This window comes from Amaranthus tricolor, chromosome 6, assembly GCF_026212465.1.
Source record: "Amaranthus tricolor cultivar Red isolate AtriRed21 chromosome 6, ASM2621246v1, whole genome shotgun sequence".
Classification (NCBI taxonomy): domain Eukaryota; kingdom Viridiplantae; phylum Streptophyta; class Magnoliopsida; order Caryophyllales; family Amaranthaceae; genus Amaranthus; species Amaranthus tricolor.
Window position 1 is genome coordinate 18,773,757 of NC_080052.1, and position 23,678 is coordinate 18,797,434.

At 34.6% G+C, this 23,678-nt stretch overlaps 1 protein-coding gene across 2 annotated transcripts; it reads left to right on the forward strand.

Moving 5' to 3' along the window:
- The first annotated feature begins 10,356 nt into the window (after window positions 1–10,356).
- Window positions 10,357–21,105, forward strand: LOC130815839 (serine/threonine-protein kinase VPS15). Of its 2 annotated transcripts, none has more exons than XM_057682341.1 (11): window positions 10,357–10,898; window positions 12,103–12,225; window positions 12,314–12,359; window positions 12,453–12,613; window positions 13,217–13,296; window positions 13,843–13,948; window positions 14,288–14,464; window positions 14,551–17,715; window positions 18,933–19,180; window positions 19,261–19,360; window positions 20,759–21,105. In XM_057682341.1, exons 1-11 carry the CDS (start codon window positions 10,626–10,628, stop codon window positions 20,933–20,935), a joined length of 4,656 nt encoding a protein of 1,551 aa, XP_057538324.1. In that variant the 5' UTR covers window positions 10,357–10,625; the 3' UTR covers window positions 20,936–21,105. The 2 variants fall into 2 exon arrangements, with proteins under 2 accessions (XP_057538324.1, XP_057538325.1); XM_057682342.1 differs by having other exon boundaries at window positions 10,678–10,898; window positions 12,096–12,225.
- The last annotated feature ends 2,573 nt before the right edge of the window (window positions 21,106–23,678 follow it).

The window sequence follows — 23,678 nt, forward strand, 5'->3', positions numbered from 1 at the left end:
AACAACGGAACACGACTAACGTTTCCGGATCGGCACCTTTACCGAGACAGAACAGCTGCCGCTCGAATACATATATATATATATATATATATATATATATTTAATTTCATTATTATTATTATTTTATATATACATTATCAACCCTTTTTAAATCTCATGACCAAAATAACTCTAGCAAGGTCACATTCACAAAATCCTTCCAGAGACTTATAATTTCATAAATTATGATAACTAAATTAAATACTTAATTCTCTTAAGAAATTAAATTTTGTAGAGAATCACAAAACCAATTCACCCTTTTAAATCAAGACATATATATATAAATATAACACAATCCTTCAAACAAATCAAATTTTGCTAAAGGATTTATAAACTCTTGAATGACTACATTACTTGATCCATACCATTTAAATTTCACCTAACAAATTAAAATTTTGTTAGAGAAAATAGACCATAAGAAATTTATTTAAATTTCAATATAACTTTAAATTCTTAATTCTTATAACAAACTTAAATTTTGTTAAAGAATATTGATCATGAAGTTCTTTTCTTAATCCTTTTAACAAATTATAGTTTATTAAAGAATTATTAGAGAAATTTTTTTTATATATAAAAGAAAAATATTCAATCCTCCTATAAGTCATAGGATATCATCATACATAAAAATATAATTCATTTTAGAAATCTTGTATATAATTTCTATAATTAACAATTCAATTAAACTTACCCTTTGATCAAAAGATTGGATTGAATCAACAAGAATTTTTTTTTCTTTTGAATGTGCCGAAACCCAAAGAGCAAAAAGGGAGAAAGAAATTTCTAAATTTTTTTTCGTGTTTTACTTGAAGTTTAAAATGGTGATGGAATCAAAGGGCTTAGGATTAATAGTCATTTAAGACCATGATAATAATTGTGCCATAATACACAATTATGAGAGGAGTTACAAGACTCCTCCCATGCTCCACAACCGGCCACCCCCTCACATCCCGTATTTCTTTTTTTTTTTTATAATTAATTAATTAAGTAATTATTATATTATTGTTAAAACAGAAAAGAAACGTCACACGATAACATCGTACGCGATAAAACTCGTTACCGTTAAAATTTAACTCACTTTATTTCTTGTAATTATCTATGTAAAATAATATAATTTAATAATACATATTTATTTTATTTTATTATATTATTTTCTTAAACCCGATAAATTACGGAGTGTTACAGTCATTCAATCAATATTCATTCACACAAGTACATCACAATTTTATTACTACAATTTGACATTGACTTTGACTTGATCAACTTAGGTGATAACCTTTTTTATTTAATAAAATTCTAAATCACAACGTAAAATTAACCTTTATGTCTTTATACATTCATTATTAAATTTTTACACATTAAATTTTATTTATAACTTTATTTTTAATAGCTCGCTAAATTCACACTAATAACTTAATATTCTATCAATAGTCTCCAAATTAATATTTTTCACAAGTAGCTACTAAAATCTATCTATCTCTCTTTAAATAAGTTCCCAAAATCAACATTTTTAACTTTTCAATAAATAAAACTTTATAATATTCAAAAATCAAATATTTTAAATAAAATTCAGGTTAAAATTGCATCATTTGGATAAGTTTCCAAAATTCTACAAGTTCATTAAAAATCAATATTTCAAGTTTAGAAAAATAAGTAAACTTATTAGGCTTGCAAAAATCAACATTCTAGTTGTAAAACAAATAAAACTTATAATTTCACAAAAATCAATATTTCTAGTTTACAAAAAACAAGTCAAACTTATAATTTTCACAAAAGTTAATATCTCTAATTATAAAACAAGTAAAACTTGTCATTTCACAAAATCAATATATCACACATAGTTTGAGCGGCAAATTTACTAAAAGTACTTTTACATCATTTTACATAAATTTTGGTCAAATAGTTAGCAAATAAAATATTTTGTACTAAATAGTGATTAAAAGTTACTTTTATATGAAATCTCATGTATTCAAGAAAAACACTTTAACATTTAATAACTTATAAAAATTTCTCAAAAATATCTTTTTAAAATTGTTATCTTATATTATTATCACAAAAATAGTTGTAATAATTTAAAATTGTAAATCAAACTCTTTTTTTTATTATATGATAGTGGTCGAATGACCTATGAGTGTTTTGGGCCCTTTTCACATAAAAAGAACGACTTAATTTAATTTATCATACTAAATCCTAGATTTAAATAATTAACATAACCACTTACAAAAATAAGAACTTTACGCAATAACATAGAAATTTTACTATAACTTTAAGGATAAACTTAAATTTCAAAATAAAGTATAATAACAATATTCTTAATATAATCATACTTAGTAAAATACGTTCATAAAATAATTTACTACCTTATAAACTAGTTTGAAGGCTAACATAAACATATTAATAAAAATTCTAACATAAAAATATAATAACAATCCTAATGTAACACTTAACTCATAAACATATTAGCACCAGTTTATAACATAAATCATACTTAATATCACTAGAATATAATTTTGCACCCAACTTCTTAAACTTGTTCAAAGATTATTAAATTAACATACTAAAAATAATTTTAGCATACACATACTTAATATAATCTTGATCATAATTTCATTAAACTAACTTCCTATTAAAACATATCAACATATTTCATACTTTGCATATTATAAAGTAAATATAATGTAAAATTCTACAAAAAGAGTAGGGTAAGAAGTTATACCATACTAACACCAAGGATTAGTACTAAGTACTAATTGGGAAAATAATAAGAAATAAGACCCTCCAAGATAGATAATAATGCTTCAAAGATAATTAATCCAAACTCCCAAAACAATAATGATCTTCTAAGCTCCCAAAATAATTAAATCCAAAGTCCAAAAATAATATTACATTAAGTACTCAAAGTAATAAACCTCCATAATGATGATGATTTAGCTAAATAATGAGTGTTCTAAGCTCCATCTTCTTGAATTTCTTCAACTAATAATAAAGGTATTAAGGTAGTAAGATTTAAATGAAATGAAAATATAAGAAAGAATGTTAAAAAGATTTGATGATGGTGGTGTAAGTGATCTCATGGGTAAGGGGGTATTTGTAATGGGTTTGGACAACTTTGTAGTTCATTAGATTGTATGAAAAAGTATTTTAGGAGTATAGAAAAAGGTTAACTTGTGTAAGTGATTTAGAGTGTGTAAGTGAATGTGTAAGAGTTAGAGTGTGTAAGTGAATATGTATGAGTTTGGAGTGTAGAAGAAGGTTAGCTTGTGTAAGGAAATGGTGATAACTTGTGTACGTGATGAACATCATGGGTTACTATAGAAAGGATTTTGGTTCAATTTTTTTTTAGTATGTACAAGTAAATATAGTTTCAACTCAATTACAAATGCAAAATATTTCAACGTAGTCTCTTTGTATTGAATCAAAAATATATATTTATCCACTCAGAGATAAGTACATAACAAGATCACTTCATCTATTCTTTCAACTCGACACTCAAAAGCCTGTGTCAGTATTCATTCATAAGTTTGTAGAAGTCTATATGTCCATCTTGACTTCTTGAAGTGTATATCTTAGAACTTACATAAATAGGTTCACCTATGTATAAATTTTGTGTCCTTATAATTTGACACACACACAACTAGAGTTCTTCTACTCTAGAATTGGAGAACTTTTTATTGATGACTATTTTATTACAAGTGCTAATCAACTATTTGGATCTAATAACTTAAGTTACTAACCAACATCGAGTAAGAGATTCAACTACATTAAATCATAAATACCCGACGTATAACCATTCATAAACAAAATCAATTCGAGTTGCCATTGAAAATCTAAACAATTGCTAAAATAATACCAAAGCTCTCATTTCTCAATTGCTGAAAAAGACGCAAATAAAACCAAAATAATATTAAAAAAATATAAAAAATTGAATTGTAGCTCAACAGCTATTACCATTGTTATTACCAATCGCGTGTTTCTGCATTATGGTTCATTTTACAGGATTTTTAATCATCAATTATTTTTTGAATTGAAAAATCCAAAGCTGCTCATTAATGAGCAATTTCAAACAGCCATTAAAAGTCTAAACAATTCGAAATTAAAAGTAATGCAGATCTATTGAAACACAACACTATTGACCTGTAGGAATAATCAAGTTATTCTGAAGATATTTAGTTGGTTTATTTAGATCATTGTAATTAGGGAAATTACTGTTTCTCCAAGCTTAGTTTCCTTCCTAAATTAGGGCCTAATCCTTGTATAAATATTGAATCTGTAAACAATGAAAATTAATACAAACAGTATTCATAAACCCTAAACTTAACTGTCTTAATTCTTCATGGTATCAGAGCCAAAGGTGTTTTCCGGGGCCGACAACACCATTGGCTATCATCATCTACCCTAAACACATACCTACAATGGCAGAAACCAACCCAAACCAACTCGTAACCATGGAACAGATGGAACAAATGTTCAAACTGTTTCAACAAATGAATAAACCAAACACAAACCTTGAAACCATATCCCCTGACCTGAAATTGGCCGAAAAACTAGATTATCAGAATTATACTACTTGGTGCAAAATGATGCAAATAGCTTTAGAATGCAGGGGACGTCTCAATCACATCATCGACGATCCTCCTAGCATCTCAGATCCAAATTACAGAGCATGGAAACAAAAAGATTCGATAGTCTTGTCTTGGATTATTTCGAATATCAGTACAGACCTTGTAAACCAATTCTTAGACTACACTATTGCAAAAGATTTATGGAGAGGGATCGAGGTCCTATTAAGCAGTGGAAGGGACGAACTCCAGATCTTCGATCTGAGTTCTCAAGCAAATAATTTGAAGCAAAATCAAGACCCTTTAGAGGTCTTTTATGGGAAACTTAACACTATCTGGAAAGAAATAGATCGAAGACAACCAAATCCCATGATACATGCAGAGGATATAACAATCTTTAACACCTTTATTCAAAAGCAACGGCTATTTCAATTCTTGGCCGGAATTCATGACACTTTTGACAAAGAAAAACGTGACCTGCTACATCAAGATCCACTTCCAACAGTGGAAGTGGCCTATGCTACAATCAGACGAGAAATCTCAAGGCGTGGGATTATGAGTCACGCTTCATCATCGGGAAAAATTCCCTCAGAGATAGGGAGTGGGTTGGCCGTTAAACACCGGTCGGATACCTCATTCCGGCGTAATATGGAGGATAAAACTCACCTGAGATGTAGTCACTGTGGAGGGAGCCGTCATACAAAGGAAGGATGCTTCAAAATCATTGGCTTCCCGGAATGGTGGGAGGAACACCGGCAGCGAAAAGCCGCCACCAAGGCTCCGTCACGAACCGGCGGCAAGGCTCACTTGGCCACCTGCACTTCTTCTCCCACCAACAAACCAACCACTCACACAGAAGCAAAGGAAGACATAAATGGTGTTGAAGGTGAAACGAAACAGAAAGCACAAAAAGACGTATCAGAAGAGAGAGAAAGGGGGAAAGGGAAGGATCTGGAAGCAAGTGGGGAAGGGAAAGGGCACCACTCCCACTCTTTTATAGCCTCATCCTTTAAAAACCCTAAGCCCACTAAACCCCACCGGCCCATCACTCACAAAACCAATTATAATAAACTTGGTCTAATATGCAAACCTTGCCCATCATCCCCATGGATATTTGATTGTGGGGCCACTGATACTATGACCTTTGACCCCCGTGACCTTTTATCTACCCATCCAAAAACCCGAACCTACATTCAAACTGCTAATGGGGAGTGCGTGAGTGTTGACCAAGCTGGGCCCGTTACTATTTCTCCCTCTCTCAAAATTAACAATTGTCTTTTAATCCCTAGCCTATCACACAAGTTATTATCTATTAGTCAATTGACTCGGGAATTAAACTGTACTGTGCTTATGTCTTCTTCTGGTTGTGTTGTGCAGGATGCTCAGACAGGAAAGATTATTGGTCGTGGTACTGAACGCGATGGTCTATACTATGTGGACGAGGCGATTCAAAAGGGTTCCATCACTAGGGTATCTGAAACATCTTTTTCCGTCATTAGTTAAAAGTACTGTAGTCTTAGATTGTGAAGCTTGTATTCTTGCGAAAAGTCACAAACATTCCTACTTTCCTAGTTCCAATCATAGCAGTGAACCGTTTATGTTAATACATTCTGATGTTTGGGGCCCTGCTCCTGAAATTAATAAACAGAGTTATTCATACTTTGTCTCCTTTATTGATGATTGTTCTAGAATGTGCTGGATATACTTCTTGAAACACAAGTCTGAGGTGTTTGATGTTTTTGTCAAATTTTACAACATGATTGTCACCCAATTTAAAGCCAAACCTCAGATACTTCGATCCGACAATGGGGGGAATACATGAACCAACATATGGAAACATTCTTCACTACCCATGGCCTCATTCACCAAACCTCTTGCCCCCATACCCCACAACAAAATGGCATAGCTGAAAGAAAGAATCGCACTCTCCTAGAAATAGGCCGTGCTCTTATGTTTGAAGCCCATGTCCCATCTTATTTTTGGCCTGAAGCCATTGCCTCTGCCACCTACCTCACAAACAGACTACCCTCCAAAGCCCTTCAGTTCAAATCTCCCCTTGAAGTCCTTCATTCCTACAACATTGTTCCTTCTTTCCACTCCTTACCCCCCCGAATCTTTGGGTGTGTTGTGTTTGTTCACTTGCCAAAACCTGTTCGGCATAAACTTGAACCCCGGGCTGTTAAGTGTATCTTTGTGGGCTATGGTACTAACCAAAAGGGATATCGCTGCTTTGACCCAACTCAAAACAAAATGTATACTACAATGGATTGTGACTTCTTCGAGCACTCTTATTTTTACTCCCAGCTTCGTCCTCAGGGGGAGACTACAGATGATGACTTAAGCTGGCTCGTATATTCTGTAACTAATGATCTGAACCACAAAGAGCAAGTAGGTAATCCCACAGATATTGCTACGGAAAACATAGTATTACTTTCTCCTCAGACCGCCGACTCCACCTTGTCTGAGGCATCCAGTGATCAAGAAGTTGTTTCGGAGACCGAAGAGGTATTATCTGAACCAGAACCTCAAACTAATAATGATATATCTTGTATTGTTGATCCTTCATGCAGATACGAATTACCTCCAAGAAGCAAAAGAGGTGTTCCCCCAAGACGGTATGATCCAGAGTTTGAATCTCAGAGATCCCGGTATCCTATTAACCGAGAGACGAGTAACTTAGCACAGACAGCTATTGCATTCCAAACTAGTCTATACTCAAGTTCTCTTCCTCGGAGCACTGAAAAGGCTCTCCAAAACCCAAGGTGGAAAGAAGCAATGGAGGATGAGATCTCAGCATTGAAGAGAAATAACACATGGGATAAGTGTATTCTACCTGAGAAGAAAAAACCAGTAGGCTGCAAATGGGTCTTTACAATTAAATATCTTGCAGATGGAACTATTGACAGATATAAAGCACGGCTTGTGGCAAAGGGGTATACACAGACCTACGGGATTGATTACTCTGAGACTTTTTCCCCAGTTGCCAAGATAGATACCATCAGGGTCATATTCTCCTTAGCTGCCAACAAAGAATGGCCTCTCTATCAGTTTGATGTAAAAAATGCATTTCTACATGGCAAGATTGAAGAAGAGGTGTATATGCATGCTCCACCCGGTTTCTCAAATGAATTTGCTCCAGGAGAAGGATGTAAACTTAACAGGGCGTTGTATGGCTTGAAACAGTCGCCGAGAGCTTGGTTCGGGAGGTTTACCACAGCAATGAAGGAATTTGGGTATATATAGAGCCAGTCTGATCATACTCTATTTTTAAAGAAAAGGGATGGACAGATTACATGTTTAATCATTTATGTGGATGATATGGTGATAACTGGAAATGATGAGAAAGAAATAAAGGAACTTAAGGGAAAATTATTCATGGAGTTCGAAATGAAAGATCTAGGAAACTTAAAATACTTTCTGGGGATTGAAGTTTTTCGATCAAAAAGGGGAATCTTCATCAATCAAAAGAACTATGTCCTGGATCTGTTAGCAGAGGTAGGTATGCTTGACTGTAAACCAGCTGAAACACCAATAGTCACCAATCATAAGCTCCAAACAACACCCGGAAAAGAACCCGCTGACAAAGAGAAATACCAGAAACTGGTAGGAAAACTTATCTACCTATCCCACACCAGACCCGACATATCATATGCAGTTGGAGTTGTAAGTCGATTCATGCACTTACCACAGATATCACATATGGAAGCTGTTCTGAGAATCTTGAGGTACTTAAAAGGTACGAGCAATAGAGGAGTCTTCTTTAAGAAAAATGGGCATCTCGACCTTGTAGCCTATACAGATGCAGATTGGGCAGGCGATCGAGATAGTAGAAAATCTACATCAGGATACTTCACTCTTGTAGGGGGAAACTTGGTTACTTGGAGAAGTAAGAAACAAAAGGTGGTAGCACTATCAAGTGCAGAAGCAGAGTTTAGGGGAGTAGCAAAAGGAATAACAGAGATACTATGGCTAAGAAAGCTCTTACATGAACTTGGCTTTCCATCAACAGAAGCATGCAAGTTATTCTGTGACAACAAAGCAGCTATCAGTATCTCAGAGAATCCTGTCCAGCATGATCGAACGAAACATGTAGAGATTGATAGACATTTCATAAAGGAAAAATTGGAGAAGCAGATCATCAGTATTCCACATGTAAAATCAGAAGATCAGTTAGCGGATATTCTCACGAAAGGTGTTTCAACTGAAGTCTTCGAAACTACTTTATCCAAGTTAGGCATTGGAAATCCCATCACCTAACTTGAGGGGGAGTGTAGGAATAATCAAGTTATTCTGAAGATATTTAGTTGGTTTATTTAGATCATTGTAATTAGGGAAATTACTGTTTCTCCAAGCTTAGTTTCCTTCCTAAATTAGGGCCTAATCCTTGTATAAATATTGAATCTGTAAACAATGAAAATTAATACAAACAGTATTCATAAACCCTAAACTTAACTGTCTTAATTCTTCATGACTTGTCATTTTGACATCGAGTCAACAAGTCGGGTCAAACAAATCGGGTATTATTAAACAACCCTACTTAATATGGAGAGAAAAATGTTGGTTCCAACACGTTTTTTTTTTAAAAATCAATTTCCCCCATTTTCGCTCTTCTAGTAGAAACTTACATCTTCCATTTAAGTCACTAGCTCTTTTATTCTCTTTTGGGGACAATGGCAGATCCAGGATTCGGAGCACCAACTGATCTAATAAAAAAAGAGAAAAATTAAATAAATAAGACAAAATTACTAAAATGAGGGAATATTTATCATCAAAAAACTTCACTATTAGTTTTACACTTTTACTCTTATCAATAAAAAAGTCTACTTAAAAAGTTTTTTTTTAAAAAACGCCTAGGGGCACGTAACCTCGTGGGCTCCAACGTACATCCGCCACTGTTTGGGGAGAAAGAAGGTAGCTTTCACCACCAGTTTTTGTCTCGTGAAAGAGCTAATAAAGTTTTCACCTTTCATTATCTCTTCTCCTTTTACCTTAAGTTTTTCGCCTTTTTCGATACATAACCTTTAATTTTAAAATGACAAATACTTAACACCTCAAATATCACCACATCATGGGATGTTCACAAGTTGGGTCTATTTAGATCCGAACTCATACCCATTAATATTTAGTGGATCCTTACTCGAATTTGAACCTGAACTTTTAAGTACTCGAATTCAAACCTGTTGAGTTTGATAGATTTAGGGTCCTAAAAAGATCCTAAATGAGTTTTGATTTAATTAAACTTTTAAATATTTTAAAGGTTTCATTAGTATTAAAATAACTCTATAGGCGGTATATTAGTCAAAATTGAGTACAAATATAGAAATAAGACTAGAATAAATTTAAAATTTATTTTGTTTGTTTAATAGGTCATGTCTAGAGTGGGTCCGATATGGTTCTAGCAAGTTTGGGTCTTGAAAGTTTCTAGAGAAAGGATTTTAGATTGAAAATTCTAAATCCAAACTCAAATCCATTTATATTTTTAGATCCAAAACCAAACATGAATTCACTATGTATCAAAAAAATAAAACCCAAACTATAAAAATGGAGACGACTCTAGTAGATCCAATAACTTCTTTGGACTAAAATCATCCTAAATTCAAATCAATATTAATACGCTAAACAAAATGAAACCAACTACTTTTATGAGAGATTATCGCTCAAAGAGACGATCTAAAAACAAGAAGCCCACGTGTTTTCTCTTTAATATACATTACTTAGATTATTTAATATATATTTAATGCGTGTCCAGAAATCAATTACAACGATTTGTGAAATGAAACTGGCACTCGAATCAGGCTTAGAAAGCGCAAGTATGTAGTAAACCATAAAACAAAACTTAGAAGCCACTGAAAAAAACCCCTCAATTTCAATCAAAATTACAGTAGCCAAATTGCTCATACCCTAATCAATCCTAATTGAAAAAATTGAATGGCAAACTGAACAATTGTAAATTGGGAAATTGTTCAATAGTTCACAGTTGGTCGATGAAGGAGAAGAAAAAGAAAATTAAATCAAATCATCAGATAAAAAATGGGGAATAAGATTGCAAGAACAACACAAGCATCAGCAACAGAGTATTATCTTCATGACCTTCCTTCATCTTACAATTTAGTCTTGAAAGAAGTACTTGGTAGAGGTCGTTTCTTCAAATCAATTTTGTGTAAACATGATGAAGGTCTTGTTCTTGTTAAAGTCTACTTTAAACGAGGTGATCAGATCGATTTAAGAGAGTATGAAAAGCGTCTCTTTCATATTCGTGATACTTTCCGTTCAATTGAACACCCCCATGTTTGGCCTTTTCAGGTTTAATGACTTAAACTTTGATTTTTTTATTTAAGTTTGATGTAATTCAAGTGTTCTGATGTTGGGTGTTTTTAATTTATTGGTGTTTTTTGATGGGCTGTTTTGGTTTAGGTGGAATTGAATTGGGCAATGGTAGTTATATGTGTGATTTAGTTTTTGGAGGAATTGAATTGAGTTTAGGTGCTGGCATTATTTGAAAAACATGATATTTTATAATTCAATCAATCAATTGAACACCCCATGTTTGGCCTTTTCAGTTGTGATGAGTTTGGATCAAAATTTTGATTTTTTGATTTGTTGTGTATTCTTTAATTTGATGTATTTGAAATGTTTTGGTGATGGGTTTTGATTTAGTTGTTGTTTGGATGAGGGATGTTTTGGTTTTGGTGGAATTGAATTGGTATTGACAATTTATGTGTTCTTTATATTTATGGATGATCTGAATTGAGTTTGAGTTGTTGGCAATATGAAAATCATGGGTTTTTATATTTCAACTAATTAATTGAACACCCCCATGTTTGGCCATTTCAGGTGTGATGGGTTTGGATTATGTTTTGACTTTTAAATTTGATGGCTAGATCTTAGCTTGATGTAGTTGAAGTTTTTTGGTGTTGGGATTTTTGATGGGGATTCTTGGTTTTATATGCACGGTTTTCTCTCTTGTGGGTGTTTTAGATTTGGTGGAATTGAATTGAGTTTCTGCCTTGCTAATTTATATAAAGGTTTAATTTATTTTTTTTTACTTCAATTCGTAAAAGAATGTTATTTTTCTTCATTAATTTGGTGTGCAATGTTAAGTTTTTATTGTGTCCTATTGTCACATGCTTTGCAAATCTCCTCGGGAATCGCGAATTAGAAAAGCGAATTATGGTCGGTTTTATTCTTGGGCAAATTTGAGCAAATCGCGAGTTCAAAAAGTGAATTAACTAGCAACTTATGTTACACTAGTCTGTCCCTTGTCTTGCCATTTTTGCCTATGGTTTGTTCCGGGTTTGGTTTTGCAGGGCTGATTGTCTTACATACACTGGCTGCAACGGTGCAACCTCCTTATCTCCTTTGATAAGGGTATGGTCTGGCAATCCAATCTGGTCTTCATTGCTGGAATTGATCTTGTTTGCTTGATTAAATTTGTACTATTTGAGCTTTTCTGTTTCCTAATCATTTGGCGACTTCTAATTTTGATGGTATTGAATTGAGTGGGCAGTTTTGGCTGGAGACTGACAAGGCGGCATATTTACTCAGGCAGTTTTTCTTCAATAATCTCCATGATAGGCTCAGTACACGGCCCTTTCTTAGCCTTATCGAGAAGAAATGGCTTGCATTTCAGGTTTCCTTGCAGCTACTTTTCTATTTTTTTTATTTCCTTTTTAGAAGGGGATGGATTAATCACAGTGTAATCTCAACTTCTGTCTCAGCTTTTGTGCGCAGTGAAGCAAAGTCATGAGCATGGGATTTGTCATGGTAGTTACTCAATTTTGTTGATGCTTTTGTTTTTCTTTTTTTTTTTTGTTGTTGCATTGTGTAAAATTGGTTCTTTAATTTCTTATTTTGGAGGTGATATAAAGTGTGAGAACGTTTTGGTTACTTCTTGGAATTGGGTTTACCTCGCTGACTTTGCATCTTTTAAACCCACCTACATTCCTGATGATGATCCATCTGATTTCTCGTTTTTCTTCGATACTGGTGGCAGAAGGCTATGTTATCTCGCACCGGAGGTTGGTTCCTGTTGCTGCAATTTTCTTTGCCTTCACATTGACGATATTCGTTACTTCACACAAATTTTAATTATTTTCTTTTGATATAGATATGGTCTTTTGAAGAGCAATGGTTTCTTTATGTTGTCTGTGATAGCCACATTTGAACATACATTGGATTAATTTGTTGAAAAGAGATGATTGTTTTTTTTACTCACTCAAAGTGTTCTTAACCTTGAGTCGAGTGACCATGAATGACGTTTTGATCAATGAATAAGCCGTGAAGTACACAAAGTGTTCACTTATATTGTTTGCTATGAAATATTCCTTTTGTCTCGTAGAGATTGCCCCATTGAAAATACAAAGCTCTTGTATATTTTTGTACAATGGAACATTCGCGAAGGGATGGTGGGAGTATGTCACATTCAATCTAAATTATGCAAGCGTTGGACTGGAGTTGATTTGGCATTGGGGCAAAAATCTCGTTGTTATAGTCTTTTCGTTTAAGCTGCATTAACTTGAAACATTTTAGTCATGGGTATCTTATTGCTCTTTATTTCATCAAGATCATTATGCGTATTTTTTGAATTTAATTATTATGCCTCTGCCATCATACTTTCACAGAGATTCTACGAGCATGGAGATGATATGCTAGTCACTCCTGATGCATCTCTTAAACCTTCCATGGATATCTTCGCCGTGGGGTGAGTCCTAATATTATTTAATATCTCTAGCGTAAACATGACAATTCATGTGACTTATGAACACATGAGATATTTGAGAAATGTGTTTGTTGAAACGTTCAGAATTTTAAAACTTCATGTTTTTTGTTTACAAATGCCTTTTAATTTCAAATTTGAAGTTTTAAATGTTTAGTCATGTGAATTCTTAGATTTACTGATATGTAAATTAAAGTGCTAGAAAGTTGCGAGAAGAAATGTCTCTCGAACTAGTGGTTGAAATTGCTTGCAAAAACTGAGTTATCAACATTTTAAGCACCACCCTTCCTCCCCGGAAGAAGGCCGGACAATGCTTAAAAAATCTGCGATGATATTGGTTGCTGAATCTAGTTTTCTGATGGGGGGCTTTCGTTTTTCGGGGATATGTAAGCCATGATTTACTACAGCTAATTGTTGATGATGGATCCATAGAAATTGCTAATTTAGTAAGAAAGACTCAGTGCCGTTCTGGCACTTAAAGTTGGCTATAACTTGTTTTTTTTTCTTTTTTTTTTATGTGTGGTGGTTGAGGTGCGTAATTGCTGAGCTTTTCCTGGAGGGTCATCCACTATTCGAACTTTCTCAGCTTCTTGCTTATCGGAGAGGCCAATATGATCCTACCCAACATCTTGAGAAGGTACTTCTACTAAATGCAATTCCTCATTTACTATTTTCTATCAATTGAATATTAAAAGTTGAAACATGGATTTATTTTTTTCCTGTTATCTACTATGGCCTTGCTTTATTTATTTGTTGACTTCATTTTTCCCCAGAAAGTTAAGTTTCAAATTATTTAAGCTCAGATAATTTTTTTAAGATGAAAATAAACATAATATTTTTTAGTTGTTGAGTTTATTGTCTTCTTTGAGCTTCCTTGCCTTTGTCTTCCAACCATAAGTGTTTTTGACTCAGCTCTTGTAATTTTTGTACTTACATTGGCTTATTAATTGATCAAATGATGTCTACTGTCTTCCAGATCCCTGATCCAGGAGTACGGAAGATGATTCTTCACATGATTCAGTTGAATCCCGATGAGCGACTATCTGCTGAAGGTTATTTGCAGAGTTATGCTGGCATTGCGTTTCCTAACTATTTTTCACCATTTCTGCACAACTTATATTCATGTTTGAGCTCACTTGACTCTGATGCAAGGGTAATCAAAGCTTTTGTACGGTCTTACTGCTTTCAATGCTTCTGTGATTTGGATCTAATGTTTTATATTGGCTATAATTTTTGTAGGTTGTAATGTGTCAGAGCGCGTTTCTTGAAATAGTTAAGCAGATGAAAACCAATAATTTTGGCACCGAGACAAATGGAGGACTTGGGATAACATCCAACGATCCTGCTATCAAGATTTCTCAACAAATGGTCTCGAAACAAGTTCTAAGCTATTCCAAAGTCTCTTCGAAAAAGGAAATCTTGACGAGAGGCTTGGCTAATGAAGGAATTGAGCTCCTTGGTGATTTAAGTGCGTTACTTAGGGACGTGGATCACTCAAATCATTTTTCTAGTGATAAAACGAATCAGGACGATACATCTAAAATTCACTTTTTGCACACACAGGAGGTGTATAACTTACAATCTCCTAATCTGCTTCAAACCATTTCTGATATGTTTAAGAAACGGGAACATGCCTTTTTGAAGAATATCACTATTGATGACTTGAAATCATTGATGTCGGACTACGACAGTGAATCAGATACGTATCGCATGCCCTTTCTACAGCTACCTCCTGATGAAACTCGTTGTGAAGGTATGGTCCTCATTGCTTCGCTGCTATGCTCATGCATACGTAATGTCAAGTTTCCTCAGCTGCGGCGTTGTTGTATACTCTTGTTGAGGTATTTATCTATATATATCGATGACGAAGATCGACTTCAGCGTGTGCTCCCATATGTGATTGTTATGCTATCGGACTCAGCTGCCATTGTTCGCTGTGCTGCCTTGGAGACTTTGTGTGATATATTGCCATTAGTTAGGGAATTTCCTCTCAGTGATGCCAAAATCTTTCCTGAATACATTCTACCTATGCTTTCTACGCTTCCCGATGATTCCGAGGAAAGTGTGCGGATTTGTTATGCGAGCAACATATCCAAACTCGCTTTAACATCGTATGGATTTTTAGTTCATTCAATAAGATTGAGTGAGGCTGGTGTGTTAGATGTATTGAGTGCACCACAGAAGTCTCTGGCACCATCGACTGATAATCGTCAGGCACTTTTAGCATACAGCAATAAAGAACTTGCTCATCTCAGAAAATCCATAGCTGAGGTTGTTCAGGAACTTGTTATGGGGCCGAAGCAAACACCCAATATTAGGAGGGCTCTTTTGTTGGATATTGCTGGTTTGTGTTGTTTCTTTGGCCAAAGACAGAGCAATGATTTTCTGTTGCCTATGCTTCCTGCATTCCTTAATGACCGTGACGAGCAGCTCAGGACTGTTTTCTACAGGCAGATAGTGTATGTTTGCTTTTTTGTTGGCCAAAGAAGTGTCGAGGAATATCTTTCTCCGTATATTGAGCAGGCTTTGAGTGATACAAATGAAGGTGTTATATCGCATACATTGGATTGTTTGACTGTACTGTGTAATAGTGGTTTATTACGGAAAAGGCTGCTACTTGAAATGATAGAACATGCCTTTCCGTTGTTATGTTATCCTAGCCAATGGGTCAGGAGGTCAGTTGCATCTTTCATTGCTGCGAGTAGTGAGAGTCTTGGTGCTGTGGACTCCTTTGTATTTTTAGCCCCAGTTGTTCGCCCTTTTCTGCGGCGGCAGCCAGCTTCCTTGGCTTCTGTGAAGGCTCTTCTTTCATGCTTAAAATCTCCTGTTTCTCGACAGGTATTTTACCAAGTATTAGAAAATGCCCGGGGATCAGACATGCTGGAGAGACAGAGAAAGATTTGGTACAATACATCTCAAGCTAAACAATGGGATGCTGTTGATTTGCTGAAACAAAATGAGGAATTGCTTTCCCTGGAGAAGTGGCCAGACAGTCATCAAGTACTTGAGGATCAGAATGTTGGTGGGCTTTCTGTTGACCAAATAGAGACGACGGAAAGTGATAGTACAGAGGCCAAATTGAGAGCTTTGAGCGGTTGTATTGGCCATGCTTCTAGTATAATTGATAGTAGGGATCCTCTTTCGTCTGAAAAGTTACAGTTCTCTGGCTTAATTACTCCTCAGCTTAGTAGTATTAATAGCATCCTTCATGAAAATTCATCAGAAAACATACCCCTTTATTCTTTCTCTCTAGACAGAAGAGGATTGGGGAATACACAAGCAGTATCCGACACTTCGTTGCAGCCGAGCTTACTAGGATTAAGCTCATCTACTACACCTTGGCTGGATTCAGTAAACAAACCATTTGGCATGCCAAGTTCAGTGCCTTCACCCAGGCTTGTCTCGGGGTCATTCAGCATTGCCAATGGCACTAAACAGTTCCATCGTGTGGTACATGAGCCGGAATCCCGGGAAAGTGACCAAGCATCGTATATAAGCAGCAAATTTCAAGATTTGGGAATTTCTAGCAGTAGCAGTACAAAAGGAAGTTCAACATCTGTTGAGGACGCTCCTTCATCGAGTGAAGTTTCTGGATCACCATCTGTTTCACGGTCTTCAGTGCTTCCTGACTCCGGGTGGAAACCTCGTGGAGTGTTGGTTGCTCATCTACAGGAACATCGCTCTGCTGTGAATGATATTGCTGTTTCAACGGACCAGAGCTTTTTTGTTAGTGCATCTGATGATTCAACTGTGAGGGTTTGGGACTCAAGGAAGTTAGAGAAGGATATTTCATTTAGGTCTAAATTGACTTATTCCTTGGAGAGTAGCCGGGCATTGTGCATAACAATGATTCGGGGTTCTGCACAAGTTGTTGTTGGTGCATGTGATGGCAGCATTCACTTGTTTTCCGTGGATTACATTTCCCGAGGCCTAGGCCATGTTGTTGAGAAGTATTCAGGTGTTGCTGATGTCAAGAAGAAGGATGTTGGAGAAGGTGCCGTTCTTAGTCTTGTCAACTACTCTGCTGATCCGTCATCAAGCCACTTGGTTATGTACAGCACTCAGAATTATGGTATTCATCTCTGGGACACCAGGGCTAATACTGATTCATGGACACTGAAATCACTTCCTGAGGAGGGTTATATCTCTACTTTGGAAACTGATCCTTGTGGTAACTGGTTCATATCAGGATCGTCTAGGGGTGTATTGACTTTATGGGATCTTAGGTTTCGTATACCGGTCAACACATGGCAATATCCTCGTACATGCCCTATAGAAACCATGTGTCTCTATGTTCCACAACCAAATACTCCTTTTTCTTCTATGGCTAGGCCTCTTGTATATGTTGCTGCTGGTTGTAATGAAGTGTCTCTTTGGAATGCAGAAACTGGAAGCTGCCATCAGGTACATATCCAGTTCTATTTTTGTCTGCTGGTCAAAATGAACAGTTCTCGAAACATGACGTGGTCATGTTTTGTCGGGGGTACTGGTAGTTACGAATATCATACATGAGGTGTTTGGTTCACGGCTTTTTGCTTGGCTTTTTGGCTGGCTTTTTGCTTAGCTTTTTGATTGGCTTTTTGCTATTGGTTTGTTGGTTGGTCAAACAGCCAAAAAAAGTGTTTGGTAAATGGCTTTTAAACGAGCTGAAAATCTGGCTTTTAAGCCAAAATGAAAAGCTGCTCCAACTAGCTTTTTAGGTTGGCTTTTGGCTTGTTGACCCACTTCTTTTTTTTTATTTTTTTACTTTTTCTCTAATAAACATCCAACAACCAATACTTAAAGTTATTAATTTTAGTTGGTCAAACAAGCCAACTATAGAATCCAACGACCAACAGCCAACCGCTAATTGCCAAACAACCCCACAGAGATTTTCCTTGCAGCTTGTTCATATAATAACTTAGAAGTTAGAGGGATTGGGTTAATGAAATCTCATAACAAACACTAAATAATGAAATGAGTTAAGTGAATCCATTACTTGAACCTCAAAAGTTCATACCAAACAATTCCTTAGTTTCCACTAGTCTCGAATTACCACTTATTGTTAAACAACTTATTTTTTTGTGTTTCTGTTATAACTCCAAACAAACATATGCTATTTCTGTTTGCTTTTGTATCTTGCACAACTCTTGTTTCGAAAAGGAAAATATGATCATGTTTTTTAGAATTTTTTTGCTTTGGACCTAAATGTCTCCTAGTTAAAACACTTGTCATGTAAGATGTAAAAAACTGTACGTGTCCATTTTTAATAAAGCAAAAGTTAAAACACTTCTTTGGTTTCGGATTAAAGTGACCATAAAATAGCTCGTTATATCATGTGCATTTCTTATTTGTATAAAGTTATAGTTGTTATTTGCTATCAAGAATCAATTGGAAATAATTTCTTTCTTTTTACAAAAATAAGGTTCTGAATTCGCCTAGAGCGGCCCAATTGAAATGTGGTAATGGAGTTGCAAATTACATGAGGATGGCTCTACACTAGTTTCCCTTCATAGTATATTGTTTGAAATGTAATCGTGAAACTCTCGGCAGGAGTAGGGGGGTCGTATGCTTCTATGGTTTTCTATAATACACTTATCTTGTTTCACACTTTCTGAGATTACACGGCTTCATTCAATTAGGTATTTCGAGTACCAGGTAATGATGGTGATGCTGAGTTTTCCGAGTTGCCTTGGGCATTAGCCAGACCCCAAAACAAGGCGAATTCTAAATCAGATCCTAGACGAAATGTCAACCTGAAATACCGTGTTGATGAGTTGAATGAACCACCTCCTCGTCTGTCTGGTATTCGTTCCTTACTTCCTCTGCCTGGTGGAGATTTATTAACTGGCGGAACCGATTTGAAGATACGTAGATGGGACCATAGCAGGTAATAAATACGTTTTTTAATGTTTTTGAATGTTATTTGTTATTTTTCAGATATATTGCTTACTTTCGTCGTGATTGCAGACCTGAGCGCAGTTACTGTGTGTGTGGGCCAACAATTAAGGGCCTGGGAAATGATGAACTCTATGAAAGCAAATCTAGCTTTGGTGTGCAGGTCGTGCAGGTATTTACCATGTTCTTTATGAATTGCTTTTGAACTGCTTTTCCGCTAATGATGTTTTTGAAGTGTTAGAAAGACTCGGCTTTCTTTGTGTTACTGGAAACTAATTAATCCAATAGGCAAACGATTATGGTTGTGTAGGTCACATTTGTAAAAAGGAAATGTGGCAATAGCCTAGGAGTAGCAAATATTTCAACGTTTATGCTCTTCTTTTTTTTTTTTTTTTTTTAATTTTTTTTTTCTGGTTTGCTGGATCACTGCACATTTCCTCAGAGTGTATCATCCCCACGAAGCTGTCTAATAAATCTGGCTCCTTTGGAGCACAACAATACTGCCAGAGCCTTAATCCTATAAGATTGGGGTCAATGGTCGTCCACGTGGAATCTTCTTCTCCATTCATTCTGATTTTTTACTATCTGATTTTGTAAGTGTAGATCCTTCATATTCTTTTCCACTCGTGTCTTCAAGTCATCTTCAGTTTTCCGAACTCTAACTTTCTATCTTCGGTCTTTCACAAGCCTAAACCATAAAACAATTTTCTTTCATTTTTTCCTTTAATATTTGCAACTCCTAAATTGTTTTATAACTTCGTTTGGAATTTCATCTCTCAACATGTGCCCACTCATCTATTGAAGCATTCGCATTTTCATTACTCCAATCTACTATGATCCTTTCTAAAAGTCCAACATTTTGATATACCGCTAGTTGTTCGATAAAACTTCCCTTTAATCTTAAGGGTACACCTTGGTTGCACAATTCTCCAATAGCTACTCTCTTTTCAAGAAACTCCGTGAAATTTGTAGGTATATTCTTATTGTGAGTTAAACATTAAGAGGGGGAGAGCGAGAGGGAGAGATCATAATATATGTGGCGCACGACGAAGCAGACATGGTAAAATTATTACCCACCACATTATTCCTTAAAAAAGAGTGATAAGTTCCTTACCCTTGAACCTCCAATTTCTCATCCTTCTAACCTCAAGTCCACAGTTCCATTATCCGTACATAGTTCACTATTCTAAGCATAGTGTGAAAACAAGACCGCATCGCATCACATCGGCCGCATTATAAAGGTTTTAAAAACAAACGAACTGATATTTCTCACGTAAAGGTGTAAAAACATTGCGTTTTGGGCCATGTCAAGGAATATCTTATGATTTGACCGACATTTAGACGTTACGATAACCGCATCATTGTTCGTTATCGCGATTCAAACCGTCACCGAGGTTTTTACTATATAATTCCAAGCATATCTTTAATGCATCTCACTATTTGAAGCATGCCGCGAGAAATTTGTAAAGGCTATGTCATTTTAGTTGAGAATTTTTAGCATTGTTGTGATTTGCGATGTTTAATGTTCCTTCCTACAAAAGTGAGTTTCTCTCGTCTTACCTGGGCGCAGGAAATGAGAAAACGACCAACCACTACGAAAATGAGTACAAAAGCAGTTCTTGCAGCAGCTGCTACTGATCCTGCGGGTTGCCATCGTGACTCGGTTCTCTCCCTCGCGTCTGTCAAATTGAACCAGAGATTATTGTTATCAAGCAGTAGAGATGGAGCAATTAAGGTCTGGAAATGAAGGGAATATCATGTTCCTGGTCCTCTTCTACTTTTTATGTGGGTTGTCAACAGGTGAATTTGGGGATCTCTGTACAGTATTATTTCATACTAACTTTACTCTGTACAGCATTTAAAGAACTCATTAGATATGCAGGAAGGTAATAGTAATTTATGGTTTTTCATTTGAAATTTTGATTATAGGTCTGTGTTTCAAAATAAGTAATTCATTTTAAATTGTTGATCACCTATAAAATCATAAATGAAAATTTTGAGAAGGATAACTTTTGGGTGATCATTCTACTTTAAAAAGTAATAGTGATATTGAAAATTGGGTCTTGTCTTAGTTGGAGCAAATGCTGCCTTAATAAGGTTTTAAGATCGAACCTCGTCTAATCTACCCTTTTCCTTTTCTACCTTGTAATCTAAGAAAAATTAAGAGTGTAATTAATTCAAATTAATTTGAATTATTTTGATTGCAAAACACTTCACCCTCCCTTTCTTGGCCAATGTTGCGTATATAACTCCTTGAATTATTTTCGCTGCCAATTGCAAAACACTTCATCATTGAAGGTTTTAAGCACTCATTTCATTTTTTGATGTTTGCTATCAGAATGTACGATACAAAAGCCTAGGAGTAGTTTGATTGTTAGGATAAAAAGATAAAAAGCAATTTGAATTATATGAATGATATTAACATATAGATAGATTTTGTCGATAAAAATTAAATAAAGTGGTGGAGATCAATTTCATAATGTTGTATTTGAGAATTATGATTACATTTGAAAATATAAAATCGGTTCAAATTTAGTGTTCAACAAACCGAAAAATACAAATTTGTAGAGGTGTTTATTATTGGATCGGTGTTGGACGGATGTCATTCGGTTTAAACGAATTTTGAATCGGTTCGGTTATATGTCGCAGCAGGTCATACTAGGGTTAGATCGGTTGGTTACGGGTTGGTTTAATGATGGTTATATGCGTTATTTGGTACAAATTAGTTCGTTACTAGTTGAAGTTCAAGTTGAATGTCAATCGGGCTCGTGTTGTCATGGGTCTATAATTAGTTTGATTTTTTTTGGACACAAATCGGGTTTGGGCTTTATTATTTGAATAGGTGTCGGTTACAAAGTTCTATCAATCTGGTCAATACCGAATCAAGTAAATAGTTGGTTTTTTAATTTATGTAGCCTTATTTATTTATGAACAAAAAAAATTAAAAGTTGTTTTACTGGATGTGTCAGATTAATTTATTTTAATTGTTTCAATGGGGGACATAATTTTTCTTTTTTAACACTTACTTTTCAAATTAGCTTTATAACAATGTTGGATTTCATGATTGTTTATCTTCGATAGTTCAAAAGCATTATAGGATTGACTTGCAAATGTTATAGTGTATATGAGTATTATTTGATACTTCTAACAAAGCATTGAGCTTATACTTTTGGTACATCTGAAACTTTACATTTAAAAAAGTTTATTTATGAAAATATATTTTATTCCATTAGACAAACTATAAGATAATATAATAGAATATAAATTAATTATACTTTAAAGTTCAATAATCAAAACTCAATCTATTATAGTGTTTTTATAAAGTAATAACTTTAACAAAAAAAATAATCAATGTGTGGTACTTTTTAAGAAATCAAGAACTATAAATCTTGTTTATGATTTTATAATTTTGTCCCACATTGATAAATGATGAGTAGTACTAGTAATCTCTTTCATATTTTGGATGTACTGTCCATCATCTTTATAAGTCATCATTTATATTTGACTTATTAATATATTTTATAATTAATAAATTTATTAGAGAATTTCAATATTAGAATCTATAAAAAGTCAAGAATCACTACTAGATGATTTGTTAAAATCGATTTGGGTTTACAAAGTTCGACTAAAAATTGATTCGGGTTAAGTCAGTTTTTGCCGGATTGAGTTCGATTTTGTGCATGATAGGGGTCGAATATGACTCAGTTCTGTCCTATTAGGTTTGACTAATCTCGGTTAATAGCCACATGTCGGTTATAAAAATCGGTCGCAATTCGGATTTAGTTTTCAATTTTTGGTTATTAGCCGGTTTGGGTTCTACCGGTCCTATAAACCTAAAATAAATCAGATTATTGAGTCGGATAACTTTCAGTTTTGATTCGGATTTTAGGTCGGATCACATTTGAACAACTCTGCAATTTTCGATTTAGGTTAATTTCACCGTTACATAAAAATTTAGTTAAAGTTAAGAGTATAAGATTAACTACTTAAACCTTATCACTTTAAATTCATCGTTTATAATATTGTGATTAAAATCTACAATTTAAAATAAATTATCAATTCTTCAATACAACCTTAAATGTTGTATTGAGTAGACTCCGAGTCGTGGGGAAGTTCAATTGGGAGCAACTCTGACCCATCAGAGGAAAATTATACGCGCTATCTTCAGCTGCTTGTTTTTGAAACCTCTCCCAAGGTTTGCAGTTGCTCGCTTTGCCCTTTGATGCCATTACAACATAATTTAATTATAAAAATATTTTAGCCCATTTAGTTGAAATTCAATCGTAAGTGTAGTAACATTTATTTTTTTTGATTAATTTTCATTTAATTTTCTATTTATTTATTAATCTAAAATATTCTATTTATGAAAAATAGTTTAAATATTAAACAATAAATAAATATTAAGATTTAAATGTTATAAATAATCAAATATACATGATATAAATTATAATAAGAAAATGTTTTACAAATTGGAGTAACAATAAATAAAT